The sequence below is a fragment of the Scophthalmus maximus genome, chromosome 16 (genome assembly GCF_022379125.1).
Source record: "Scophthalmus maximus strain ysfricsl-2021 chromosome 16, ASM2237912v1, whole genome shotgun sequence".
Classification (NCBI taxonomy): domain Eukaryota; kingdom Metazoa; phylum Chordata; class Actinopteri; order Pleuronectiformes; family Scophthalmidae; genus Scophthalmus; species Scophthalmus maximus.
In genome coordinates this window covers 7,105,373-7,131,505 of record NC_061530.1, presented here as the reverse complement: position 1 = coordinate 7,131,505, position 26,133 = coordinate 7,105,373, and the positions used below count along the sequence as shown (strand labels likewise).

Sequence of the window (26,133 nt, the reverse complement as noted above, 5' to 3'; positions counted from 1 at the left end):
GCAACCTGTCTGAGTGAATCTGACTGTTTCTATTGAGGGCCAGGGGGTTTAACAACATGGTAATGAGCAGCGCCGGCCTCCTCTGTCCACTCTGCCTCTATAGCTGTTGCTGAGAGACAAAGTAGAAGTCACCCAGGCGCCCAGAGAGAGTGGACAAGAGGCCTTTAAAAAAAACAACGCCACCATAACTCAGAGTGTGTGTGCAGGACAATGGTAGTGGGGTGTTAGTGGAGGGAAATAGTGTGTGAAAGAGCCGGGTTTAATGTGAAAGGAGAGGAACTGAAAGGACGACTAAATGCTTGACTTGTGCGAGAACGCTCAGGGTGAGGGGAGAGTCTTGTTGCAATGCCAGAATAAAAAGATGAATCCCGAAGACGCCAGCCATTAAATGTCAGGACGAAGGAGTTTTGATTTCTACAATGCTCCTGCACAGAGTTTATTTATATCCTGGTGAGAATATGATTTGCTCTGCAAGATGACAGGCAGGCTTGCGTCCGGAGAGCAGGCGCTACTCTGGATTCTTTGTCTGGTTCTGATGACTGCAGCTGGAGGTGAGAAGATTCATTTCATATTGAATCAAGGCTAAAATTAAAAAGATGATACTGCTCAGAGTAATCCATATCAGCACGATGTCCTAGTTTGGACTCATGAAATGTTACATTAGAACTCAGCAGTGTTCCTCATATTATTATCCAGGGCAATTCCTCATTTTTATTAGCCTGTATTGTATATTCTAGTAGGTTTTTCTGAATTTAAATTTACTTCTTACCGACTTTACATTATTGTAATGTTTAAGAACTGGTGTAATGTTGAACTAACTGTATGTTTGCAGCAGCTTTTGCATAATGAAACATGCAAAAAACCAAACAAACATGTGGATTGATCTGCTAACACACCATCATATTCCATCTGTTGGTATATGAATATGATTCATACACATTCACTTTATACTACCATCCTTTTCTGCTCTCCTTTTAATCACAACATTATTCATGTGGCAAATTATTAGCAATAACTTCCATTCTGCACTTTTTACAATTGTTTTTTACAGATTTTTTTAATTTCATGTCTTAATTTAATATTTCATATATATATATTGTTGACTTTAGTATGCTGGTGTTCTGTCAATGCAATTTCTTGCAATGTAAAATTCTAAATGCCTAATTTTTACTTGAATAGATTTCCTGTTGAAGGCAACAATTTACAGTAGTTACAGGACAAAAATTAAAACTTAAAATTAGCCCACACATGACATGTGAGTGTGTGTAATCACAGATTGTGTGATAATGAGCTAAGTCCGTTGTGCCCGTGTCTCATATGAGCTCAGCTTGTTCAACAGTTACAGACAGTGTTGGGGGGGGGGAGAATGTGCCAACATTTCACACCTCAAAGGACAGCTCAGTTTGGTTTCTGTCCACGTATTTGTGGCTGATGGGATTATTATTGACCTGTTGCGTGCTGTCAGCTGTGAGATGTGATTTTTGCCCTCCAGGAGACATCCCCTGCCCAGAAGGCGGTCGGATCCACTTGTCCACCGTGCGATGCTACTGGATCTCTGAGACGACGACTTCGTGGTCCGAGGCCCAGCATTCATGCGGAGAGACTCCGGGAGGTGGTCTGGCATCTGCCGACAGCTTGGAGCTGCAAAACTTCATCCACTTCTCGTTCCCAGTGTGAGTCTTACGAACAAAGCTGTCATCACGTCGTACTCCTCCCTGTTTTCCATCTCTCTCGAAAAGCAGATATAGTGTGGTGGTCTCTCTGTTTTTGTTTAGGAAAACCACCGTGTGGGTTTGGCTGAAGCGACTGGGGGGAGAGGGGTCTGAGCAGGCTGGGGCTGTGAAGCCAGGGAGTCCTGCACGGTGGGCCGGAGCCAGTGAGGGGGGGTGCACTCAGATGGCCTTGGGCACGCTGGGACAGTGGAGGAGAGCACAGTGTGCAGGACGATCCCTCTACCTCTGTGAAAAAGACGTGACTGGTAAAGACTTTTCTTACTAACACACAACACATGAAATCTCCTGCAGGGAATCTGTTGGATGTCGACAATACTTGCTTTTGTGATTATTGAATTTGGTTCATCCCCTCTTCGTGCAGAGGCTTTGCCACCTAGAGACAGTTACCTGACTGGATTGGTCCTCATGACCGGCATCTTCGCTCAAGTCAAGATACATCCTCTTCTCAGCGTCCCAGACGTTGGACAAAGAACAGTGGAGGTTAGTGAAATGTTGCGAGTTAGAGGAAGAGGACGCATATCTAGAACAGAAAATCACAGCTCACAAAATACACCTCTAATCAGAGGTTCCATAGCTCAGCTCTGATTCGTTATAAAGGGTCAGAAGCTAAAATGACCACTGTTCTAATAAGTGATTTACCGACCGAGGTAACCTATCTTGCAATTGCCAACCCCCCGGAAAATCCCAATGGGAACTAGAACCCCTGTTCCATTGCTGTTATAAAGCCATCTCCAGCCATCTTTTTCTGCTTTGGTGGCACAGCAGCAGCAGCAACACTTCCTTTGCGCAAAACAAATCAAGCTTCATTTGTCTCCAACTCCTTTGATGCCCACAGATGCAGCTGTTCCCAGGTCTGTGGTTCAGCCATGCAGGTCAGTTGGTCAAAGTCAAGCTGGTAGTCCAGCCCAGCCCACTGTCCTCTCTGGCACGTGTGCAAATCCTCCGACCCTACTGCGACCCCAACCACCACCTGGTGCCTCCAGGTACGGAAGCATCAATTCTAGTGGGCTGCACTGTACCCTGTTACTGTATTGTTAGTGGCAATGATCTCCTCTTCGCTCCACAGGTTGCGGCTCTCTCCTCAATCCGTTCAGCTGCTGCTCACCAGTGCCATTGTGTAACACCACAGGGGGCTGCAGCGTGGGCCAGTACTGGTGCCACCTGCTGGAGGCCTGTGTGCCCACCACCAGTCCCTGCAGCCCCTACGATTCTGCTGCGGGTGGCCGCAGATTTGCTCTACCGCCCAGATACCCCGCAATACCACCCTTCTACCACCTGGTGGCGGACCTGTCTCTGAGAATAAACCCCAGCTCTGAACTGAAGACTATGAGTGTGAGTTGACCTTTGTTTCCTACAGTCATTATGAATCATATGAGTACAAGTTCCATAGAAAACATTGTCATCATCTTCTGCGACAGGTGCTTCTTCCGGACACAGCGATCACGGTGTACCCTGACGATATTGTAGCCATACAACACACGCGTGACTCCGGAACTTTCCTACATTGCCTCGACAGTGAAGTCTCTCAAAACTCTTCCTGGCGACAGAGTTACCTGTCCCTCAGGGGGGCAGAGTGGGGAGGTTGGTGGCAGGGAGGCCTTACTTCATTGTCCCAAGGAGGCCAGTGGGTGGACGGGGTGGTGTGTGACATGAGCTTCCTGTACATAGATACTCTCCGCAGAGGCACTGAGCTCAACAGTATCTTTACCCACACAGAGGCAACCACAACTCCTGACATCAGGCCTCTGACTACAGGTCCTCCTCCAGATCTGGCATCTAAATTTAGGCTCAATGTCATCCATCCCCTGCCGGACAAAAAGAACCAAATTTATGTGCAAATCAACACCCCAACACTCATTGTAGTAAAGGCCCTGTCGGGACAGAATGCCAGGAGCTCATGGTCAGCCCCAGTGCTCCAAACCGGGGTGCCCTTTCTTTCATCTTGCCCCAAAGAGGTGGCGCCATCTTGGCCCGGCTGCGAGAGACAGTCCCTTGATGAGTGGTTCTCCTCTGTGACTCTCTTGCTGCCCTCGGTGGGGGTTCAGACATTGGACATAAGCCTGGTGGATGCGGTAAGCCCTCGGAGTGTGCACAGTGTGGCTGTGAACGTTTGTGGCCACGAGGCAGTGACGGGGCTCAGTGTTGAGCCGCATGGACGCCTCAGGATGCTAGTAGACACACCACAGGTGAGAGTTTACAACACATGCATTTTTGCATATTTGCTAATGTTATTCGTAGCCATGTGAGCTGTAAATCTCAAGTTTCTTCACATTTCTCTCACAGAGCAATCTTGTGTTATTGTATTGTACTGCAGTCATTTACAGCCAAAGTGGAGAGTGGCTCCTCAGTAAATTTCACATGGGTTATTGACAACCTGGAGCAGTTCGCCTTCGAAGGGGAATCTTACAGCGTAGCATTCAAGAAGCCTGCCGAGTACAAGCTCAGGGTAAGACACTTTATTGTCTTTATGATGTTGAATTTATTACTACTTTTGATGTGTGACTGAGCCTCTATTTTGGAATCTTATTTCAGGATTACATTAAAAAATTAAGAAATATAAATAAAGGTAATCTGTAAACTACATTCCAGGTTACTGCATCTAACCCTGTGAGCTCCCAGAGCCAGCAAATCCTCTTAACTGCTGATGAAATGATCCCACTGGCCGAGCCAGAGTTCCTGTTTGCAAGGGATGTGGTAGCTGTGAAAACTACACACCTCTACACCATCAGGGTCAAAGTGGACATCTCCCTGCCGGTCACCTTCGGGTATTGCAATGCATTTTTTATAAATAAACCCTCCAAAAATTCTCAGAAAAAAAAATCACGGCATATTGTATAACCGTGATTTTACCATAGAGAATGCAAACTGCAACATGCTTGTGGAGTGGTTTTTTTCGCCTGGTAAATTTCCATATGGTACTGTACATGTCATGCAGGTGGGATTTTGGGGATGGCAGTGGAAAGGTGAGCCACACCCAGTCTGCTCCATGTCAGACCATGGATGAACTTGTGGAGAGTGGTGAGAAGCAAGTCTATGTCCAGGACTCTGTGGACTATATCTATTCTATTCCAGGTAAACACACACTGCTTCACAGCCCAACATTTCTGAATCATGAGTGGATGAAATTAGCTACTTTATGTATTGTGAAAGGTTCTACAATGATTATCACCCAACTCGGCAGATTCCTTCAGCTCTATGAAGCATTTTTAGCATCTTTCAGTGTATCGTCTTGCTCCAGAGCTTGCAGCTGTACAGTTTGGTTTGCTCACACCATCTTGATAAGCCATGTTTCCAGTAGGAGGAGGTGGATAAACCCACAGTACACTACATGCACAACAGGAAACAGTCGGAAGAAAAATAAGTCACTTAGTAGTGAGCAAGGAGGAACATTTAGCATTTAAAAATACCCATATATTTCCTGCAGGAGACCAAAAGAGAAAGGGGACTGATATTTGTAAGGTGGTCACTAATGTGACTCTAGATCTATACTTATGATGCTCCGTATTTGTTGATTGTAGCAACTACTTGCTGACAAGTGTTACATATCAACTTCATAATGTGATAATATGTCAGCGTTATACTGGTTTAAAAATTTAGCCAATATAGCAAACATCAAATACCATTTAGCAATTATTCTAGAACAGACGACTAAGCTGCTGCTATTTAGACTAACTTCAGATTTTACTATTCAGTACATCAAAATGAGAGTTTTTTTTCTCTGTCGTTCAATACAGGTGATTTTACTCTTCATGTCCAAGTCTCCAATCAATATGACATCATTGGCGCATCCATGAAGATTAACGCCCGCCCAGAGTTGAGTCACGTCCACATTTCTTCTTCCCCCGTGGTGCCCCTTGTCAATCACACACTTCTTCTAGAAGCCTCTGCAGAGCCCTCGACCTTTGCCATCCTCTACGTATGGGACTTTGGCGATGGCTCCAAAGCTGTCCAAGGCGTCCACCATAAAGTCCGTCACACTTTTGGATCTGCAGGGCTTTACAATGTCACAGTATGTGCCAACAACACTCTTGGTTCACTGACCACCTGGCTCATCTTGGAAGTTGTGGAGAAGATCTCTGGATTAACCATTAGCTACAGCGAGCCCGGTGAAACAAGCTCTGCTACAGATTTCCGAGCTAAAGTGGCCGCTGGTACAGGTCTCGTCTGGGATTACGACTTTGGTGATGGGTCCCTACAGGGAAACCTTATAAATGGTTCCATCTCCCACACCTATAAGTTTCCAGGGAATTACACAGTCGTTGTATCTGTCTCCAATTCTGCCAGCAAAGCTCATCAGTCTATCAGGGTGGAGGTCTACACTGTGGCTGTTAGCGGAGTTCTCCCTACAGAATGCATCGTAAATGGAACAGACGTACAGCTCACAGCTCTGGTCACTGGGAAAATGTCCTTTCTGATTTTCCATTGGCAATTTGGAGATGGATCACCTTTGACTGTAGTGACAGGACAGTCCACGGCCATGCATTTATTTCCACGGCCAGGGATTTTTCATGTTAGCCTGATTGTGTTCAGTTCTATTACATCTGTATCATTTAATACAAGTATTTGTGTTGAGGCGCCAATAACCAACATGGCAGTGCAGCCACCACAGGATGTTGTGGCTGTAGGAGAAGAAGTATGCTTCAGGGTGTTAGTTTCCCCTGAACAGGTGACTAGTTACCAAGTCAGGTGGTATAACAACTCCTTTAGTCCCGCTGCCAAGATTGAAAACTCTCAGAAGTGTTTTGTATTTAAAGACGAAGGTGTTGAAGAGGTATCAGTAATTGCAAGTAACAAAGTCAGCAACAAAACAGCCAATGTTATCATCACAATTCAAAAACCGGTGAGCAGACTGTCTGTGGTTCATGATAGTGAAAGTGACACACTGATGGTTAATACGTTAGTATCCTTCTGGGTTGCCAGTTGCAGTGGAAGCAATGTGTCAGTACAGTGGGACTTTGGAGACGGTTCTCTGGTGGAGCAGAGCCAAAACGTGTCACATGTCTTTAGGTCCACGGGTCAGTTCACGATCACTGCCACAGCATCGAACATGGTGAGCATAGACTCTGCAACCATCAAAGTCAATGTTTTACTTCCCGTTGGGGACCTATCACTTCACAACAACGAGCCTTATGCTGTCGTTGGAGAGGAAACTCTAATCACCGCAGTAAGTAGTGCTATCAGTAGCACCAACTATTACTGGACTGTGGATGGTATAACTTCGACCAAGCAGGGAACCTATCAATTAAGATTTGCTTTCCCCAAACCGGGAGTGTATCAAGTGAAGGTTATAGCCCAGAACTTGGTGAGTAGAAGAGAGGCAGCTATCTTAATCGAGGTCTTTGAAAGAATAGAAGGTCTTCAAATCGAACGCCTCAGTCTGTCAAACATGAAATATGTACCAACACGAGAGGAGGTGCTATTTATTGCTTCGATTACCAAAGGCTCCAATGTCACTTATCGCTGGCTTGCTGCACAGAATGGAATAAACAGAGAAATCACTGGTGATGGCAAACGTTTTCATCTGTTGGCTGAAACCCCTGTTGGGATCTTAGTCCAGGTAAGTGCCTCAAACAAGTTGGGTGAGGCCATCAGCACTGTTTCTCTGGTAGCAGTAGAGCGTGTTACCGGTGCACATGTCACAATTCATTCAAACATTGTGACATTCGGTGAATTAGTCAATATTTCTGTATCCGTGGTTACTGGGTCGGACCTAGAGTACCTTTGGTATATGAACTATGATCCATCACCCCTGCGGACACATGCGCCCTTTCTTCTCCAAAATTTTACAAGTTTGGGCAATCACCTTGTCACAGTGACTGTTCAGAATGTACTCAGCCAATGTAATGCTACCAAACAGTTCATTATCCAGGAGGAGGTCCAAGAGGTGGACTTTGAAATTGAAGGAAAGACACGTCCATTTTATCTCAACACAAATGCTGCTCTTTTACTCTGTGGACTTATTCGTAAGGGCAGTGATTTGCACTGGGACTGGGAAATCCAAGGTTCCAAAACCAACCTGTTTAATGCCTCTACTCAGACCTTCATCTACACCTTTACACACGCTGATATATACTACGTGTCTTTGAATGTCTCCAACGGGATACATTGGCAGATGGTTTCATACAAGGTCACTGTCCAGGATGGAATCAGAGATCTGCAGTTGAATATAAGCAAATTTTCCCTCTGCGGTGAAGAAGAAGTTACTTTTGTTCCAACAATTTCCAAAGGAAGCAACGTGAGTTTTGTCATAACACTTACAAACAAAGGCTGGATTCATAGTCAGGCCATTCTCGAAGGGCAATACAGCACCTCAAGCCTTCCAGCCGGGAAATATTTAGTAACCCTGAAAGCTTGGAACCTGGTCAGTAGCACAGAAGTGGCTTCCAGCATACTGATCACTGAGCGCATTCAAGGTTTGCGACTTGTAAACTGTTGTTCTTCAGCTCTCGAGGCTCTGAAAGGAATCCATTTCAAGGCTGAAGTTCAAAGGGGGTTTACAGTTAATTACACCTGGATATTTCACTTGGTGGGAACCAAGCCTGAATTTCTCATGGGCCAAGAAGTGATCTTTACTCCACCGGAGAGCGGTTCACTGTCTCTTACTGTGGTAGCCAGCAATGGAGTCTGCTCTCAGACACTAAATGAGGCTGCTTCAGTGGAGTGGCCGGTTGAGAAGATAAAGCTTGTTTGTCATTCAGAGAGAATATTTGTTGGACACACTGTCCGGTTTTCTGCAACAGTGAGTGGAGGGAGCAATGTCAGATACCTCTGGGACTTTGGAGATTCCACTGAAGCATTGGTGACGGACTTGAGAGCAGTCAGTCATACTTATTATATTGCTGGAAAGTACAGTGTTGCGGCCACTGTTCTCAACAGTGTCAGCCGCGTGTCCAAAGAGCTTCACGTGGAAGTGGAGGAGATCCAGTGTTCCACCCCTCAAGCTTCTCTAGTCCAGAGCCAGTCTACTATTTCCAGGTCTAGACCAAGTTTCTTTGAAGCCAGCGTGGACACTAACTGCTCTACTTACAAGACGGTGTATCTGTGGGAGATATTCACCAGGTCTGATTGTCCCTTTAGGGACATGCATTTCTCTGGGAACAATGTCATTTTCAGAAGTCAAGTGAATGCAGCTTCACCATTTCTCTTACTCCCGAAGCATACTCTTGATGTGGGGCAGCATTGCCTTGTATTCACCGTTTCGCTACAGGGAACTCCTGTGTTCAACCAACGAATGACCAACATCACTGTGGTCAATTCCCCATTGGTAGCTGTCATCAAGGGAGGCTCGTACAAACTGTGGTCCAGCCTCAGTGACCTCACCCTGGACGGATCTGCGTCTCACGACCCAGATGTGGTACCGGGAGTGGAGCACATGCTGGAATATCACTGGACCTTCATCAGAGCGGTAAAGACCTTTTGATTTTAAAGCAGCCCTAGTGTATTGAAAGTGATATTTTTTGTTATAGTTCTCAGTGATAAGAACTGAAAACTAAATTTGAAAAAGGTGTAGGGTGTATCATAAATTCTTTGATACCTTCTCGTCACACTACTAACCCTTGTGTGTCTTGTATTTGCAGAACTCTACCGAGTCTCCTTTTGTAAAACGGCCCATTGGGAGCAATAACAGTACAATGACTGTACTCACCAATCAGCTGCGCCCAGGCACAGTTTACATTTTCACCCTCACAGTACACAAGGAAGGGAGAAACCCTGCATCCGCGAACCAGACTGTGAGTGTTACTCATAATACTACCCATTTCCTATCCATTGCTTTATCACCTTACAATTGATTTTCACTCAACAACTTCTGTACCTGCACCTGCCAATCAAAAGTATTGAAGACTTGGGCAATTATGGAAGAACTTGATCTAGAAGCAAAGAGCTGTTAAGCTAAACAGGGTTCTTCCTCCCCTTTTGCTTGCACTGCTGTACAGCCTTGCATCATTAGCACTCACTGATGTCAACCTCTTCTCTCTAGGTAACTGTATGCGAAGCCCCTGTGCTTCCTGTGACCGTGGAATGTGTGTCCTGCTCTGCCTTCTCCTCCCACCACATCAGCAACACCACTGCCATCATCCTTGCTGGACAATGTGGACAATGTGATGGTGACCAGACTCAGGTAATATTCCTGGAACTAGCTTTCACTTACACGTGTGTAATTTGACGTGAATTCAATTTCATCCATTTTTTCTGTTAGTAATTGGAAATATCATAGAATAAGGCAAAGCAATTGTTGAAAACATAACACAAGAAAGTGCAATTGAAGTTCACATGGAAAGAAGATGAACATATATGCAAATGGGAAAAAAATTATCAAGTTACTGTGGGAGAACAGCTTCATCAATCTGACAACACAACTGCCAATACTGATGCGAATACAAACATGCTTCAAAACTCACAACCCAACCAGATGCTGTTAGTAACACACATGACAACAAAAGTGTCCCAGGCCCCCAGCTCACTTATTTTCATTTTAGACATTTTTTTCAACACCTTCAATAAAGTTACACTTTGAACAATGAGCCTGTCTCAGCCAGGTTCAGCTCTTTTCGTATCCCCTGCAAACATTACCATTATCAATAAGGTGAGTATGTTTTTTTAATTTGCTTGTGTTTTGTCTATTTCCATGTGCTTTCTTAAGTTGCAGTGTACTACTACTGTCTCTGCCATCAAATATTTTCCTTTTATATTTTGTGTTTGAGATTTTGATGTGTTCAATATTATTCAGTCATATTTTGCTAGATATATTGACAATACAATGACTTGAAGCCAATAAACATACACATATGTGTCTATTCACAGTACAAATGGAGTGCCGAAGTCCAGACGGGCATGACTCTCGACCTCGATGACGTCGCAACCTCCACGGGGAGATATTCTCCAAACTTGGTGGTGCGTTCAGGGGTCCTCCAGCCTGGACTGAGTTACACCTTCACTCTCAATGTATCCCAGCCTGGTGGAGGTCGGTTGGGCAGTGCCAGCCAAACCATAGTACCCAACAATCCGCCACACGGGGGCCTGTGTGATCTGAGTCCAGGGTCTGACATACGTCTGCTGGAGACAGTGGTCACATATAACTGCTCAGGTAGCACTGTGGTGTTAATTGTGTTGCACAGTTCAGCTTGCATCCACATCTTTTTTCCCTTGTTTGATAATTGTTGTCTCTTGAATTAATACCAGTGTACCAGTGGTCAGCATTGTGCATTACTGTATTTTACAATCTTGCTAACATGGCTTCTCTAATGGCAGGTTGGCAAGATGAAGACAGCGAGGCTTCTCAGCTGATCTATACCTTCCAGGTGGCACCATGCCAGCCCATTGGCACCATGTGCCCCACACTCACTCTGTACAGGTGACTACTGGCCTCAATTTAAAAGTATTTGTACGGAATGGAAGTGCAAACCTTAAATTTAAAAAGAAAAACCGTATGAAGTAGTAAGGTTGTGATTTTCTTTCCTAGGGGTACTCGTTCATCATTTGGCAGCCTCGTTCCAATGGGACGCTCTGGGCGAGAAAAACACCTGTCAGTTATCACAGTCACTTTATCAGTAGAGGACTATCTGGGCTCAAAGGTCATTGCTCTGAACAGGTAAAAAAATATACATTTGAGGCAGCTCGTTGTTTGCCACCTCACAAATAAAGGTTAGAAAGTAATTTGAGGTAAATACATATCACCCCCAATGTCAAGTTTTGGTCCATTCTCGCTACTTTGGATTCCTCCACCCTCTAGAACATTGACAATTGGAAACCCTGCAAGGGACGAAAATGCCAGTCAGTGGCTCAGAAACAAGAGCCAGACGGAGCTGTGGGCTCTGGTCCAACACGGCAACCCTCAGGAGATCATTCCTTATTCCATTGCCCTTTCCAGCCAGCTCAATCAGGTAGTGTGTCAGTGGTCATTTTTCCATATTACAATGCACGAAATGCCACTTTTTAGCTAACTACAATCAACTATCTTTTTCTCCACCACAAAATAATAGGAATACTCGCAACATGAAGTTGCTTGCTTGAATAATGAGTCTCCCCCCCTGTAAACAGATGGAGTCTGAACCGACTGTTAGGGAGCTCATGGACAGGAGGGAGATCCGGGGAAATGTGGCTCAAGCCCTGGCCTCTCTGCCCGTGTCCTCCTTGCTGGATGTTGATCAGATCAGCTCAGCGCTGGCACAGGCAACTGTACGTACCCTATTTTTTCTCCTCTCATTTCTCATCTCGGTTGTCCTTGTGATGTTAGTGATTCTACAAAATACAGTAAGGATAGAGAGAGAGCCAGGGAATCTCAAAACGTTAATGAAAGAGTTTCAGTTTGGTGATGCGATTGATACCACTCATATCTGTCAAACCATTTAGCTTAGCATGGGACGAAGACTAGAAACAGAGATAAACTTTAGCCTTAAAGCTCACTAATTAACATGCTTTGTTTCCTTCGCTCATTTCAATGCAAAAGTGTCAAATTAACAATTCAACATATTACAGTAGGGTATGTGTTGGCCTACTTCGAGTCAAGACAAGGCAAGAGTTTTGGAGGTGTTATCAATGGATGAAATCTGACTCGTGCTATAAATCAAATACTGTGCCGTATTATGACAGGACACATAAATAACCAGCTGCTCTATGTTTACAATATTTTCATATGGAATCTCACGCCCAATGTTCAAGTAAGTCACAGTTCCAGCATTGTTCTTGTTGATTTTTTTAGTTGTTGATGCCTTTTCTGTTCCAGGCAGTGCCCAGTGAGTTGGTTTGTGAAGGCTGCCGGGTGAGGGTTCTTGATGCCGTGGGGAAGATGATCCGTGTGATTGAGGAACAGATGAGTCCCGGTGTTTTATCAGCTCTTGAAACAGGAAGGAACATCCTCGACGTCATAGGTGCAGCCACCTCCACCTGCATCGATTGCCGACTGGGAGCTGACATAACAGAATTGCTGAATATTGCTCTGTTCTCTGTGTTAACAGGCAGCACCTTGGCTGCTGTGTCTGAATCAGCCAGTGCCAGTTCCAGCTCTCACCCAGCCTCCACTATCGCCCTGTCAGCACTGGCCCACACAGGAGACCTGGTGCGCTCTCTGATGCTCTCACGTGTTCACGGCGAGGAACCACTTTTGCTCTCCACCCAATACGTCAGTACGGTTGGTTTTCAAGGAGACCCCTCAAACCTCCTCTGCACACACCAGACAAACCGGTTGATCCAACAAGAGATCATGCCCTCTCAGTCATCATCGACGGACGGGTCAAAGAGTTCTCACCTGTGTCAGTTTCGCATCCCCGCCTCCCTCACAGCTCACCTGAAGAGTCAGAGGTCTGAGGTGGTGCAGGTACTGTTCGGCATGGATGGAGCACTCCAGTCCAATCCTATGCTGAGTGCGGCTGCCCCTCCGATTTCGACCTCTCTGGTTGCCATGGAGCTCACCACGCCTCAGGGTCGGCCCATTCCCATCAGGGATCTGGACACTGAACAGGCCATACAGGTCGCCCTGCCCAACAAGTACCCTGTGGGACGACAAGGTGAGGGGGGAGATGGGAGAGGAGGGGGAAACAGGACCGAGACATGTCTCACAGTAACGCTCCCGACCAGAGGACAGTTGAACTTCACAGTGAAAGCAGTGGATCGACTGGATGAAAATGCAGGTTTATACCTCTCCTTCAACTTCAGTCTGCTTCCAGGTACAGTGGATGTGCTTAAACTTTTGCAATTTTACTCTCAATTTCTTTACTTGCCATACATGTACAAACATGCATAGAACATACATTCACCAGGTGGCTCCTAACATACATGACTCCTAACAGATGCTAATGTTACTCTGTGTCTACTGGACATGTAAGGCAACAGTTTGGTAACACGTTTGCATGTTTGCACGTTTGAGTGTGTTTGAAACTAAAAATTGTTATGTGATTGCATGAAAAGTCATCATTTGGGGCAGTTCAGGTTCAATTCAAATTTGATGGTACTGCTTTTGTTTATGATTGTGATTAGAACAAACTAGTTTTTTCTCACTTTATATTTCAATTAATGTAGTTTTTAAATTATTTAGTGCTGCTCTACACAGCAATGACTGCTAAAGAGTACATAGACAATAAAGAATGGATAGTATAGATAAAGTAACTCAGTATGAATAAAGTATTCTAATTAATGAACAACACTGAGTTAGATGGTTTTGGGAAGTTTTGGTGTACACATGACATTGCACGACATTACACAAGTCATTTGTGGAGTAATGAGAGTGAAAAAATCTTTGAGGGTCGACCGTGCAGCGCCTGCATTATTATTAATTAACCTCAGTGTATATCTGGGAGTTTTCCGCATGAATTATGAATTTCAAAGGGGCTGTTTTCAAACTGCATTATGCATTTCTAGGAGCTACTTCTGTGGGCTTGGGACATGTCAAGATAGAAGTGAGCTCCACGGTGCCAGGAACTAATGCATCCCAGGATTCCCTCGAGAAAGAGTGGGCCCTCGCTCTCTCTGCTCCGTCCACCTCCTCCGAGGAAACCATCTTCCTGTCTCCACTGTGAGTCACCGGTCTTTTTCTTCAGCTCAGTAATCATGTCGATGAATACAGAGGTGTGACTGCATTTTTTTCCCCACGACAGGTTGCGCGGGACAGACAAGCCGCTCGCTGTCAACCTGACCTCGTCTCTGCTCGACGGGGGTCCGGTCAACGTGTCAGTGTGTGTGTTCAGCTCTCTGTGCATGTACTACAGTGTGGAGGAGGGGCGGTGGAGCAGTGAGGGTCTCCAGCCTCTGGAGGGCAGCACACTCCGCGCAGCTCACTGCCTCACGCAGCATCTCACCATATTTGGGGCCAGTTTGTTTGTCCATCCCGGGGCCGTCGTTCTGCTGCCACCGGTGTGTGAGAGCACGGAGCCTTACACTTGCGCTTGCAGGGGTGACATATCACTGTCGTTCCTTTGACTACGTACCAATGGAATTAGAGATCTGGGACAGGGAAAAGCACAAATACATAGTCTGATTATTATTTTTTTAAGGATAATATGATATGCTAAAAGTAAGAAAAGACCTTATTTCTAGCATCAAACCAAGAACCATTAAAAAAAAACATGACTTTGTCCCAAAAAGTTTAAGGACTTATTCCTGCTGCACTCTGTTTTATCTATCTATCTATTTATATATATATATATGTTGGATTATTTCCTCGTGTCAACCAATCTAGAGCAACAAGAGAGACACGGACAAGTCGTATTTTGTCAAAAACTTTGCAAAGGGGAAGCACTGCCACTCGATCATCACCGAGCCGTCTTCCAAAGAGCACTTCCCTCTGCATGACTCTTTATTGAGCAGACGAACAACAGTCCCCGCCTTTCGGGGTTGCATAACATTTTTACTACTCGCACAATCAAAGAAAAAGGAGTGCAGGCCGTGGTGTGCCGTTCCGCCTCATGTGCTGTTTCTTCCCTGACCTTGAGCAGCACACGATATCATATTACAGGCTTCATTCAGTTTGCCTTGAGTAGCACACAATATCATATTACAGGCTTTATTCAGTTTGCCTTATGTACAACTAATCAATATAGCGATTTATCCTAACAATATATATATATATATATATATAACAGCTAAATATGTCAAATTCCTAAATGCAAATACAAAGTCAGCATTAGGAGGAGTATAATCATCAACAAGCTCTTTCTCTTTTCCCTCCATGCGTGTCTTATCTGTCCAGTCAGGCGGTCCCATGCGTAACGTGATGGTGGGGATTGTGTGTGCTGTCCTGGTTCTGACTCATCTGCTGGTGGGGCTCATCGCCCACAAACTGGACCACTTGGACAGCTTGAGACAGAGCCAGGTCCCTCTCTGTGGCCGTCCGGGGTTGTACCACTACAGAGTTCTGGTCAAAACCGGCTGGAGACGAGGAGCAGGTCAGCCAAGGACAAGTCAACAGAGATGTTAAATAAAAAAATAAAAACCAAAGCATAACGAGGAGAGGCATTTTCATGTTTATGTAAATGAAACCTCTGTAAATGATGGAGATGGTTTTAATGCCGTGGTGTGACCCATCAGGCACCACTGCGCATGTTGGCATCAGTGTGTATGGCGTGAACAAGAGCGGCTCTCGCCATCTGCAGAGGGATGGAGCTTTTCAGCGCGGGAGTCTGGACCAGTTTCATCTGGAGACGGATGACAACCTGGGGGAAGTTTGGAAAATTCGCATCTGGCACGACAACACAGGTACACGGTAACCGCAGCAACGTCCCTTCTTTAAAGGTTATTTGGTGTCACACTAATGCTTGAAAGATGATTTTAACTTGATGTAATATCTGGCACCAAGAAAACATCAAGTCTTTTAAAGGTTCAGTGTGTAGGATACAGTGATATCTTGTGGTGACGATGCAAATTACATCCAAATGAATACGTCCTCGACTCACCCTCCCTCTCCAAGCCTGTAGGAGAACCTACTGTGGCCTTCAGGGAATGTAGGAACACTGGGTCCAAGCACGAGTCAGAGTTTAGTTTGTCCGTACTGGGCTACTGTAGAAACATGGAGACCCGCTCCCGATGTAGACATGAAGGTCTCATTCTATGGTGATTATACACCAGTGAAAATCTTTTTATGAATTTTATATTCCATTCTTGCCAATAGACTCCCCCTAAATCCTACAAAATGCACCTTTAATTAATCTTCAAATTGATGTAGTTTGGAATTGTGACATTTTTTTAAACTAATACATGAACATAACTGGATTTCACTGGATTTCACAACCATTTACATAGGTCTGGACCCTTCCTGGTATGTTCAGCATGTGGTGGTGTGGGACCCTCAGACAGACCACCTTTTCTTCTTCGTGCTGGAGGACTGGCTCTCTGTGGAGAATCAGAGGAATGTGACTGTGGAGAAAGAAGTTCTGGCCTCATGTAAAATGTTTACTTTTAGTACCGCAACAAGTAATGCTAAGTGATCTTTCGTGATGAACAAACAGGGACGTTTTTCAAATTTTCAATTTGTCGGACCCAGGTCCAGAGGAGCTCACAGAGTTCCGACGGGTCCTCGCCTCCCAGCTGACCTTTGGGGTGACAGAACGCCACCTGTGGCTGTCGCTGTGGGAATGTCCCGCTCACAGCCGTTTCACCAGGGGTCAAAGGGTTACCTGTAGTGCCCTCATGCTGCACCTCTACCTGGCCCTGGGGGCTTTGTGGTATGGGGCTGTTGGCTCCGAGGGGAACAGGTGAGATGGCCTATAGGCCTCAGTGAAAACACAGAATCCTCCCATAGCTTGGTATTAATAATGTGATATATATTAGATATTATAAAAATGTTAAACTGTTATTCTGTAAAATGTCAATGTTTTATGCTGTTTTTGGGTCATTTGCAGGGAGATTAATCACTACGGCAAAACTTTGTATGATTCACTTCATTACAAATCAAATTTAAGAGTTCTCGATTGGAAATCAGTCTCAGTAGATTCTGCTGAGTTGACGGGATGAAAACGATTTGCGTCCCCTTTTCCACAAGTGGACCAGTGTCAGCCCAGCTGCTGGCGAACGTGGAGACGGTTGCCATGGGGATGACTGTTGCGGTGCTGGTGTTTCCTCTTCAGTGTCTCCTCTCTTTCCTGTTCAGGAAAGCCCACAGTCGGGTAAGTCGATTTAATTTTTATGATACATTTTATCACTCAAATAGTTTTTAAAAGAGAGTTTGACATGAGTCAGTATGACGCAGTATTCATTAGTAGTAGCTGGTGCATAGAGATGTGGGTCGTTTTTACACGTGCCATCGGTGTGTTGCTGATTAGAGGTCATTACAGCAACGTGTTGGTCATTCTTTGTTTGTCAAGCGGTCTTATCTCAGTATGGAAACAATTTCCCATTTATCTGAATGTGCACTCGGAAGTGTTCATGTGTATGTGTGTGTGTGTGTGTGTGTGTGTGTGTGTGTGTGTGTGCATGTGTGCGTGTGTGTGTGCGTGTGTGCGTGTGCCTGTGTGTGTGTGAGTGTGTTTGTGTGTATCCCCAGGTAACTGTGGACATGTCAGTTCCTCCTTCTCCTGTCTGTCACTCTGTGGAGATGGACGATTACCTCGGCCAATCAGAGCTCTCCAGCCATTCACTCCTGTCTCTGCCAGACTCCTGCAGCCCAGTCCGAGAAAGTCCTTCATCTGTGAGAGCACACACACACACACACACACACACACATATGGAAACACACGCTGTTGTTATTCTGCTCCAATCTCATTTCTCAGAAGTGTTTTTCATCATTTTCTCTAGATACGAGAGAGCAAGGTATTCGACTCCAGTATCCTGGACTTCTGGGCAGCCTCTGGCTTGGCGCCCCAGACTGACGGACAATGTCAAGGCAAGGGTGTGGAGGCATGGCCATCCTGTGACAGCCTCCTCAATCTGCCAGTAGATTTGTGTCCCACCAAGATGGCCAGCCCCCCCCGCCACCTCGACAAGGCTTCACCAACTCTGGGCCCAACTCGCCAGCTGAGGAGGAAAAAGGCCCTGATGCAGCTGCGCCTGGCCTCCCCCTCCTCCCCCAACACTCCCACCAAGTATCCCCTTTCAAAAAAACCTTCTAATTACTCCCCTACCGCGCCAGCACAGGGGGTCCTCACCATGAACGCAAACCTGGTCCAAACTCACAATCTGACAACATTTCTGACTTTGTCTGGTGAGAAAAATCAAACATACACTTGACTTATATCTGAAAAGTCTCCTGTAACCAGCAAATTAGTTTCAATGTTTTCAAGTCAAAGTTAGTATCGTATGAGTTTTTGGAAGGTTGAAAGTTACTCGTTACTCGAAAAAATACTCGTCTGATCATGTGTTTCTGTCCCCGGTGAAAGAGGAGGACCTGCTCATGTCCATCGCAGCAGCAGAGGACACAACACACACAACCAACAGCAACTCAGACAGCGGCCGAGATTCACCAAGAACCACGTCCTCTTTCTCAGCCATGTAAGCATCACGTCCATGATTGCAAATGCACATTCATGCATTTCTGTGTTGCACAGAACACTTTATTTATGACTGTATTGTTCCCACTTTTTTAAGACATAGCACCTCTTGCAGCAGCTGGTCAGATCAGAGTGAGGATAGGTCCCTGTGTGGGGCAGAGATCCTCCTGCCAGACCTACAGTCCGGTTGCTCCCTGAATGGGGCAGGACTCTACAAGTGTCCCTCTTCGCTGTCCGTTGACTCGGTGGCCAGCACCTTCCTGCCGAGCCCTTCTCCTGACTCCGCGCGTTCCTCCTCCACCACACGCATAGGTACCGGATCATTAGGTCCTAACATAGACTGTACAAAAAAATGTCTGTAAAGACTCAAAAAGTGACAGTGCCTTAAACCTGTATTCTCTCAAATGACCAGAAGATGGCGACTCCCCTGGTTGCCAATACAAAAGGTCAGCTTATATGAGAAAATCATAGGCTATGTCTAATTTTGAAAGGAAATGAGCCTTATCCCTGGCTCCTCCAAATATGGTAACTTTTGGTTTAAAAAAAAACCAAGATGGCGGTGGCCGAGGCTTCGGAACGACATTTCACAAACCAATGGTAACGCCCCGTGGGAGTTCCCTCTTGGTTCCTAACCACCTTCTTTTTCTTTTTTTTTATCAGTTAAACCCCGACTGCTCTGTCTGATCAACTCAAATACCACTTCTCCATCTTCACCTGTCACATTTCAGTTATGTACATTTAAAGCATATGATATGTACTACTAGTTATCATATCAGAGTGGGTGTTTCACAATTATGTTTTCATCCAATTGAATTATCAGTGTGAGCGTCAATTGGGTAAAATTCATTACTTACTTCATTTCTCTACTGAATCTATCTTAACCATTTATCCTTTTTTCACTTTCCAACTTTTTCATTTTAATCAGTTACTTATCTATTTAGTTAGTTATTTATTTTAAAAGTTTATCCGTTGTTTTAGTTGAACCAATTGTACGTATATCACTACTTAATCAATATCTTTCAGCTAATCGTAGTTCCAAATTTTTGTATCTATCATAATATCTGGTGATCTGTTGTTCAATTCTGTTTGACATACTTGCTGCTGATTTCTCGGACCCTAGGCGTCTCTCGCGGCCTGCCCGGATGGCTGCTCCCTCCATGGGCACTGTGTGTGATCTACCCCGGGGTGGCTGTGCTGCTGGGAGCCTGTCTGGCCGTGGTTGGACTCTACGGCAGCTTCTTCCCCAGAACCGTAGTTCTCATGTGGCTGGTATCGGCCGTCTCCGCTTTCCTCACCTCCGCTCTGCTGCTGGAGCCTCTCAAGGTGAGTTCAAACATGTCAATCCAATGAACTCACTCACTTGTGTATGTCTTTGGCTGAAAGTTCTTTTGATTCGTCCTCCCCAGGTGTGTGTGCAGGCCCTGATCTACACAGTACTGTGGAGGCCTGTGGATCCAGAGGTGGAGGACCTGCTGGCCCAGGACACCACTGTGGTGAGGTCGTCCGGGGAGCAGGGTGCAAAGGTTCGACCACCGTGTGGCTACGGACTGCTGCAGGCCAAAGATGAGGCGCGCAAAGTCCGAGCTCTGCGGTCGCTTATGAGGGTGAGAGCAGAAGTGAATTTTGAAAGAATTTCTCCACAAGCATCAGATTGTGTTTTTGACCATTTGGATCTTTGTCTTTTATTCTAGCACTGTGTGGGCCAGCTGTTCTTTCTGCTACTGGTGCTGATGGTGAACTACCAGGACAGTGTTGAAGAGAGGCAGGGGAGGCTGCTGCACTCTGCTGTCAGAAGCCAACTTCACGCAGCGCCCGCGGGGTTCCCTAACCTCACCTCACTCAGAGAGTAAGGACGACACTCTCTCACGCTTCATGCTGTCAAAACACTGCAGCGCACCAAATGCAGCCGCACACAAAACATTGAGCATAGGACTCGGAGCTTGTCCCACTAGACAAATGTTGATGCTCTGACATTGATAGTCTTTGTCAGGTGTTCGCGACTCCCACTGTGCAGCATCAGTAAAAGTGGTTCTTGTGCATGTCCTGCGATTGCCATGAGTAAATGATTTGATGTATAAGAAATCAAACTATTCAGGTCTTTTTTTTAATGTAAACATTAACTCTGCACATAATCAAACCTTGTCAAAAACTTTATATTTGCTTTTGTCTTTTATTGTAAAGCACTTTGCAATGTCTAATCTAGAAAGGAGTAAACTACTTTACATCTAAGTACATGCAGTTCTATAGACGACTGTACATATTTAATGAATGTATTTTTTTTTTTGCACTTGTGATGCAGACACAATCAGCGATTCCAGTGTGCATTAAGGATTATGTTGGCGTTAATTTAAATCTAATTTTACTGTGCCCAGACAGATCCTATGAAATGGGAACCAGCAATTTAACATTCTATTTCTCTCAACCCAAATTCCTTTCATTCCTACTGATGTCAATCCAACTTGAACAACTCGTACCAAACAACTGGAAATCTAATGTATAGTTTCATTTTTAAAGGCTCAGTCAGTTATTCAAACAGCTGGCCAAATGTTACTTAACAGTAGTAAACATTGTACTTAAGGCTGTGCATCAAGTCATTTGGTGTACTAGAGAGTATTTAAAGCACACAGGATAAAAACCTATAGTGTTGCATACAATAACTGGTCACTCAGGAGTATTAGCTACTGTATGGCTAATGAATGTGTGTTTTATAGTTTTTGGACACCAACAATCTCGGACTCTCTCTCTCTCTCTCTTCATCCAGCTGGTCAGATGCAGAGCAGTGGCTCGACCGCACCCTTGTGCCACAGCTACACCGAAACCCGTCGCTGCGGCTTGTGGGGTTGCCACAGCTGCAGCACGCGCGCACACTTGGCCACGCGGCAGGGGTCCTCCTGGGGAACAGCAGTGGGACGACACGTCGGCTCCTCGCCGACCTGCACATGTCAGACTGGAGCAAGAGGCCGTGAGTGTGATTTGCTACAGCGACAGCCTCGAGACACGCGGACGCACTCATGCGAACCTCTGCTCTTCGGTTGTTCAGCTGTCGATGCCTCTGAGAGCAACTGAATTCCTTTTTTGAAAGTAATGAGGCGTGTCGGCCCATTAAAACATGATGACTATATTTCACTCATACACTGTGATTTCATTTTCCCATGTAGATTACCGAAGCTATTCTACAATTTAAAGCAAACTGCTTCGTCTGGTATAATTTTTTAGATATGTTTCAAATAATTCTACACATTATCATACTAAGTTGACATTCATTGTGTGAGCTTGTTTAAAACTCTAATTTAAAAGTCAGCTCATGAGCACTGATTTTGATTTTCCATTTTTAATATCTTTCAGGTTTAAAACTCTCTCTATTGATTTCACACACTACAACAGAGAGTCTGGTTTATTTGTGTGCGTGTCCGTCAAACTGGAGTGGGCTCAGGCACAAAGAGTCACTCCCTTCCTCTCCATCCATCCACTCCTCGTCCCTTCCTCCTCCTCGGGACTGGACCTCCGGGTGGCACTCTCGGTAACACTCACAACATACTTCCAAATACAAAGGAAAAAAAAACAAGAAATGAAGAGCAATACATATTCTCACGCAAAAGCTTCAAACATCATTTCGATGTTAAAATTCCTACGACTGTATCCCGCAGGTTCTCCTTCTCTTCTCTGCTCTCCTCGTGTTGTCTGGGGAGCTGTGGTCCATGGTTACTGAGCATGCTCAGTATCTGCATGATTGCGGACACTGGTTCCAGCTTTTCCTGGCCTCGTTGTCACTGGCGACGGCCGTCCTGCAGCTCTGCTTCCTGTCTCTCGTCTCTTTGTGCGTATCCAAGGTACTGTAAGCGACCAAAACAGTTAACTTTTTGGATCCACTGACATGACTTACTACATTAAACTGAGCAGGGCCTTCTTATACACTGCTCTCTCTAGAATTGTATAAAGAGATAGTGATAGTCAACTATTAAAGGAAAGGTCTATTATTCTATGTGTGGCTTTGATGACCTTTCAATAACCCTTTCGTGCCATTCAGCTTCAGTCCCAACCGGACAACTTCATCAACTTCCACAGTGCTGCCCTTCTGGCACAGGGGTCGTCTCAGTGTGCAGCTGTACTGCTCACTCTGCTTGTTCTGAAGGTAAACGAGAGGTCTGGTTCATTCATTGTTACACTACACAACAAACAACTTCACCGTTCCATTAAATGTCTGCTCGATGCCGTTGCTGTGTGTTCCAGCTGCTGGGAACCTTGAGGTTTGTGCGCCGGTGGCTGGTGATAGGCAGAGTTCTGCAGAGAGCCTGGGGGGAGCTGTGGGCTCTGGTTGTCCTGCTGCTGCTGCTGCTTGCACTCTGCACACATCTCGGAAACATGGTAGGCTACAAGAAGAAAAGCTCAACTGCGTGGAATATGTATAAATGTATCTAATTCAGCGTTGTCTTTGTTTCAGCTCTTCTCCCATTCAGTGGAGGGTTTCCTGTCCGTGCACGAGGCTGGACTTTCAGTGCTGTCCATCCTGCGCACCCGGATAGCTCGCCAAAGATTATGCAAGGTCCACGCAGTCCTGGGACCTCTCTATGGACTACTACTGGTGGGGGGAGGTTTCTGGCTCTTGGCCAGACTCTGTGGAGCTGTTCTCATTCGTGCATACAGGTACCTTAGGGTTTTTTGTCAGCATTTCAGATGTACCCAGAAGCAAGGCAGTGATGCATAAAATCACAGGTGTGCTACAGTTTTGCTTTTAGCAAAAGTGGTAAGCTTTTAGATAAGAAGGCTAAAGGATGCTAAGGATTCCAAGGGATTCAGCTGTGAAAGCTGTGAGAGGATGTCACAGACACATGAGAGGTGGTTTGATGCCAGTAAATTCATGAATGAGTGAGCTATTGAAAATGCAAACCTTTCATTAGAATTGTTTTTTTTTGTTTTGTTTTTTTTAACTCTCAGGTGTGAAATACAAAACGACTGTCATTCTGTATAATGCCAGAGGTTTGACATTCCTATGTCTAAAAACAAAAACGTTTTTGAAGATTGAAATGGGTCGTCCCTGACAACGCCTATAGTGACATGCACAGTGGGAAGACATTCAAATCCTTGCGCTCTCCACTGCATCGTCATCTTTGGTGATTTTGATTTGATCAACCCTGTGAGACATCTTCCTGAGTGAGCTCTCCAACATATCCCCAAACTGGGACAGATTGAGGTTTAGACGCGGAGTTAATGAAAAGAACAGCCGCCAAAAATTGACAAAACGTCAAATATGCAATTGACTTTACCCCGGTCTGATATCTGCCATCTGATTTATACATTTGAATGGCAGAGTGTAGAAGAAGCTTCTGATTGTTCTCAGATGTTTGACTATGATTTTTTCGTGTGCCAAATGTGGCATTAAGTAGGTTTGATTTCTTAATTGTGACAATAAAGGGCGGAGCAGGCTGAGCTGTACCATCCAACCATCGAACCCCAGGACTATGAGATGGTGGAGTTTTTCATCAAGAGACTCAAGCTGTGGATGGGACTCAGCAAGGCTAAAGAGGTAAATATGGCATTCGTGTATTTTTGGTTAAGTATTTGAGACAACAAATGTTGCTGATTCTTTCTTTTGCTTTCTAGTTCAGGCACAGAGTGAAGTTTGAAGGCATGGGCATCCCTCCCTCCAGATCCTCCCAGGAATCCCGTCTGTCCACCCTCTCATCTACTGTTTCATCCAATCTCCCGTCCTACCGCTCCCCTTCCCTGTCCTCCTCATTTTCATCACCCCGTCCCCTGTCCTCGGTTCTGTCTGTGAGATCAGAGGACTCGTCAGTGTCCGAGCCCGGGTTCCACGTCTTGCCCTACTTGGACCGCCTGGTCCCCAGTGTCAGTGCTCTGCTATCTCATTTTGATCGAGTCAATCGGATAACCGAGGATGTTCACAACCTGGAGATGATGCTGGAGGACGCTTTAACCAGGAGAAGGAAGAGGTGGTTCAGTAACAATGAAAACGGCGCAGACAGATTCGTCGAGTCAACGACAAACCCAAAGGAACCGGAAGAAGGAATGATAACAGGCAAACTTAGACACAGGAAGACAGGGATCCTTTACCCAAAGCCACGAATCTCCCTTCCGTCCTCCTTTTCTTTCAATCCATCCACGCTTCACTCCTCTGCCGCGTCTATCTTTCCCCGCTCAAAAAGCTCCTACTCTGAATCTGAGTCAGTCTTGCCTCAGATGTCCAGCGACAACCACACTTCTGAAACAGCCAAGCCTGCTTCTGGAACCTGTGGTTTGTATCCTGCAGGCTCTCCTGGGGTTGGACAGTTCCCCAGAAGAAGAGCTTGGCACTCTGGGAGTTCCCATTCAGCCGATGCAGTTCAAAGGGCTTTCCAGTTCTCAGCAGGAGCTCTTCCATGTGGGAACGGGGGAGAACATGTAGCATACAAGAATGTCAGACCCAGGAGCGAAGAGGGGCTAAGGAGGCACCCAAATGGTGGAGTCCCTCTGAAAAGGAAAGCGTGGATCTCTGAAGGACCTGAGACTGAGCAAGACTGAATATGTGTTTACACAGTAAAACCAATTTAAGTTACTCACTTAAGGGATAAAGCGGAATAGATAAGTGATGGATGGACTTCCTCAGATCAGTTTATTCCTCTTGGGGTAGGCCCCACAACTTCTAGAAATGCAGTACTTAATGACTGTGCTACTAGTTTTGATTTAGAGGGGGAAATAAGTTTCTCCATAAAACAACCACTGATGGACTTGAGAGTTCATGCACCATTTATGACTTTTCATCATTTATCACCTGTTTTGAGTTCTTTAAAAAAAAAATGTGTATACTAAGCAGTGTTAGGGACTCTCAAGTGTTACAGTGTACTGAACTCCTTCACGAGAAAGAATGAATGTGCAAGTCTGTGATAAACAAAAAATTGCTTAGGAAAACGACGGCTTTTCGCTCTTGTATACTTTTTGCACATATTACTGTTACTTACCATATTGTGTACCTAAGAATACTTTTAAAATAGACACCAGATACCAATTTCTGCAGACAAATAAAGACAAGTGACCGTATGGTCCAAAAGTGGGTTCACGTTTTTTCATTTCTTCAAATATGACATAAATAACAGGAAAAACGTGTTTTACTATAAGGTGCAACCCTAGTAATATGGTTGCTCCTCTCTTCAGCTCTGGCAAACCAATGATTGCTTGTTGCCAGAGTGTCCATATGTGACGCGTTAGGAGGGAGAAGTTGTTATTGGTTCTAGTGTGAGAGTACATGAATGTTAACAACAGACAGATTTACCTGTCGCTGATAGGCATTATCTGTATTTTGCAAACTTGTTTGGCAAGGGCTTGAATGTAGCGGACGTTCATTTGTGAACACTTTATCAGCAGCCATTTCTATCATTACTTATCTGAAGGAAAAGGGCTTGATAAATGAGTAAATACATGATATAACGCACACATGTTTTTGCTGAGACCAAACGCTAAGGTGACTGACTGGTGTTTGTGGGTATTATATG

The 26,133-nt window shown here is 45.2% G+C and overlaps 1 protein-coding gene across 1 annotated transcript; it reads left to right on the top strand.

The window, feature by feature from the left end:
• The first annotated feature begins 209 nt into the window (after positions 1-209).
• Positions 210-25,695, top strand: pkd1b (polycystic kidney disease 1b). Its single transcript, XM_035613751.2, has 42 exons — positions 210-551; positions 1,493-1,673; positions 1,776-1,978; positions 2,095-2,213; positions 2,569-2,716; positions 2,800-3,065; positions 3,152-3,919; positions 4,048-4,179; positions 4,323-4,498; positions 4,669-4,805; positions 5,468-9,138; positions 9,311-9,463; positions 9,712-9,852; positions 10,536-10,818; positions 10,983-11,085; positions 11,194-11,322; positions 11,464-11,614; positions 11,772-11,909; positions 12,457-12,601; positions 12,689-13,396; positions 14,088-14,241; positions 14,324-14,579; positions 15,415-15,610; positions 15,753-15,920; positions 16,464-16,604; positions 16,705-16,915; positions 17,203-17,326; positions 17,704-17,847; positions 17,955-18,360; positions 18,536-18,647; positions 18,744-18,958; positions 19,767-19,969; positions 20,053-20,250; positions 20,338-20,492; positions 21,408-21,608; positions 21,992-22,166; positions 22,294-22,476; positions 22,674-22,778; positions 22,877-23,011; positions 23,088-23,290; positions 24,059-24,170; positions 24,248-25,695. The coding sequence occupies exons 1-42, from the start codon at positions 476-478 to the stop codon at positions 25,163-25,165; spliced, it is 12,543 nt and encodes a 4,180-aa protein (XP_035469644.2). The 5' UTR covers positions 210-475; the 3' UTR covers positions 25,166-25,695.
• The last annotated feature ends 438 nt before the right edge of the window (positions 25,696-26,133 follow it).

What these genes read in the sequence shown, in the direction of transcription:
- pkd1b (XM_035613751.2), top strand. Translation starts at nt 476, where the DNA reads ATGACAGGCAGGCTTGCGTCCGGAGAGCAGGCGCTACTCTGGATTCTT. An exon ending in CTATATCTATTCTATTCCAG is followed by an intron (nt 4,806 to 5,467) that starts GTAAACACACAC and finishes CGTTCAATACAG; the next exon opens with GTGATTTTACTCTTCATGTC. An exon ending in TCTCTTTGTGCGTATCCAAG is followed by an intron (nt 22,477 to 22,673) that starts GTACTGTAAGCG and finishes CGTGCCATTCAG; the next exon opens with CTTCAGTCCCAACCGGACAA.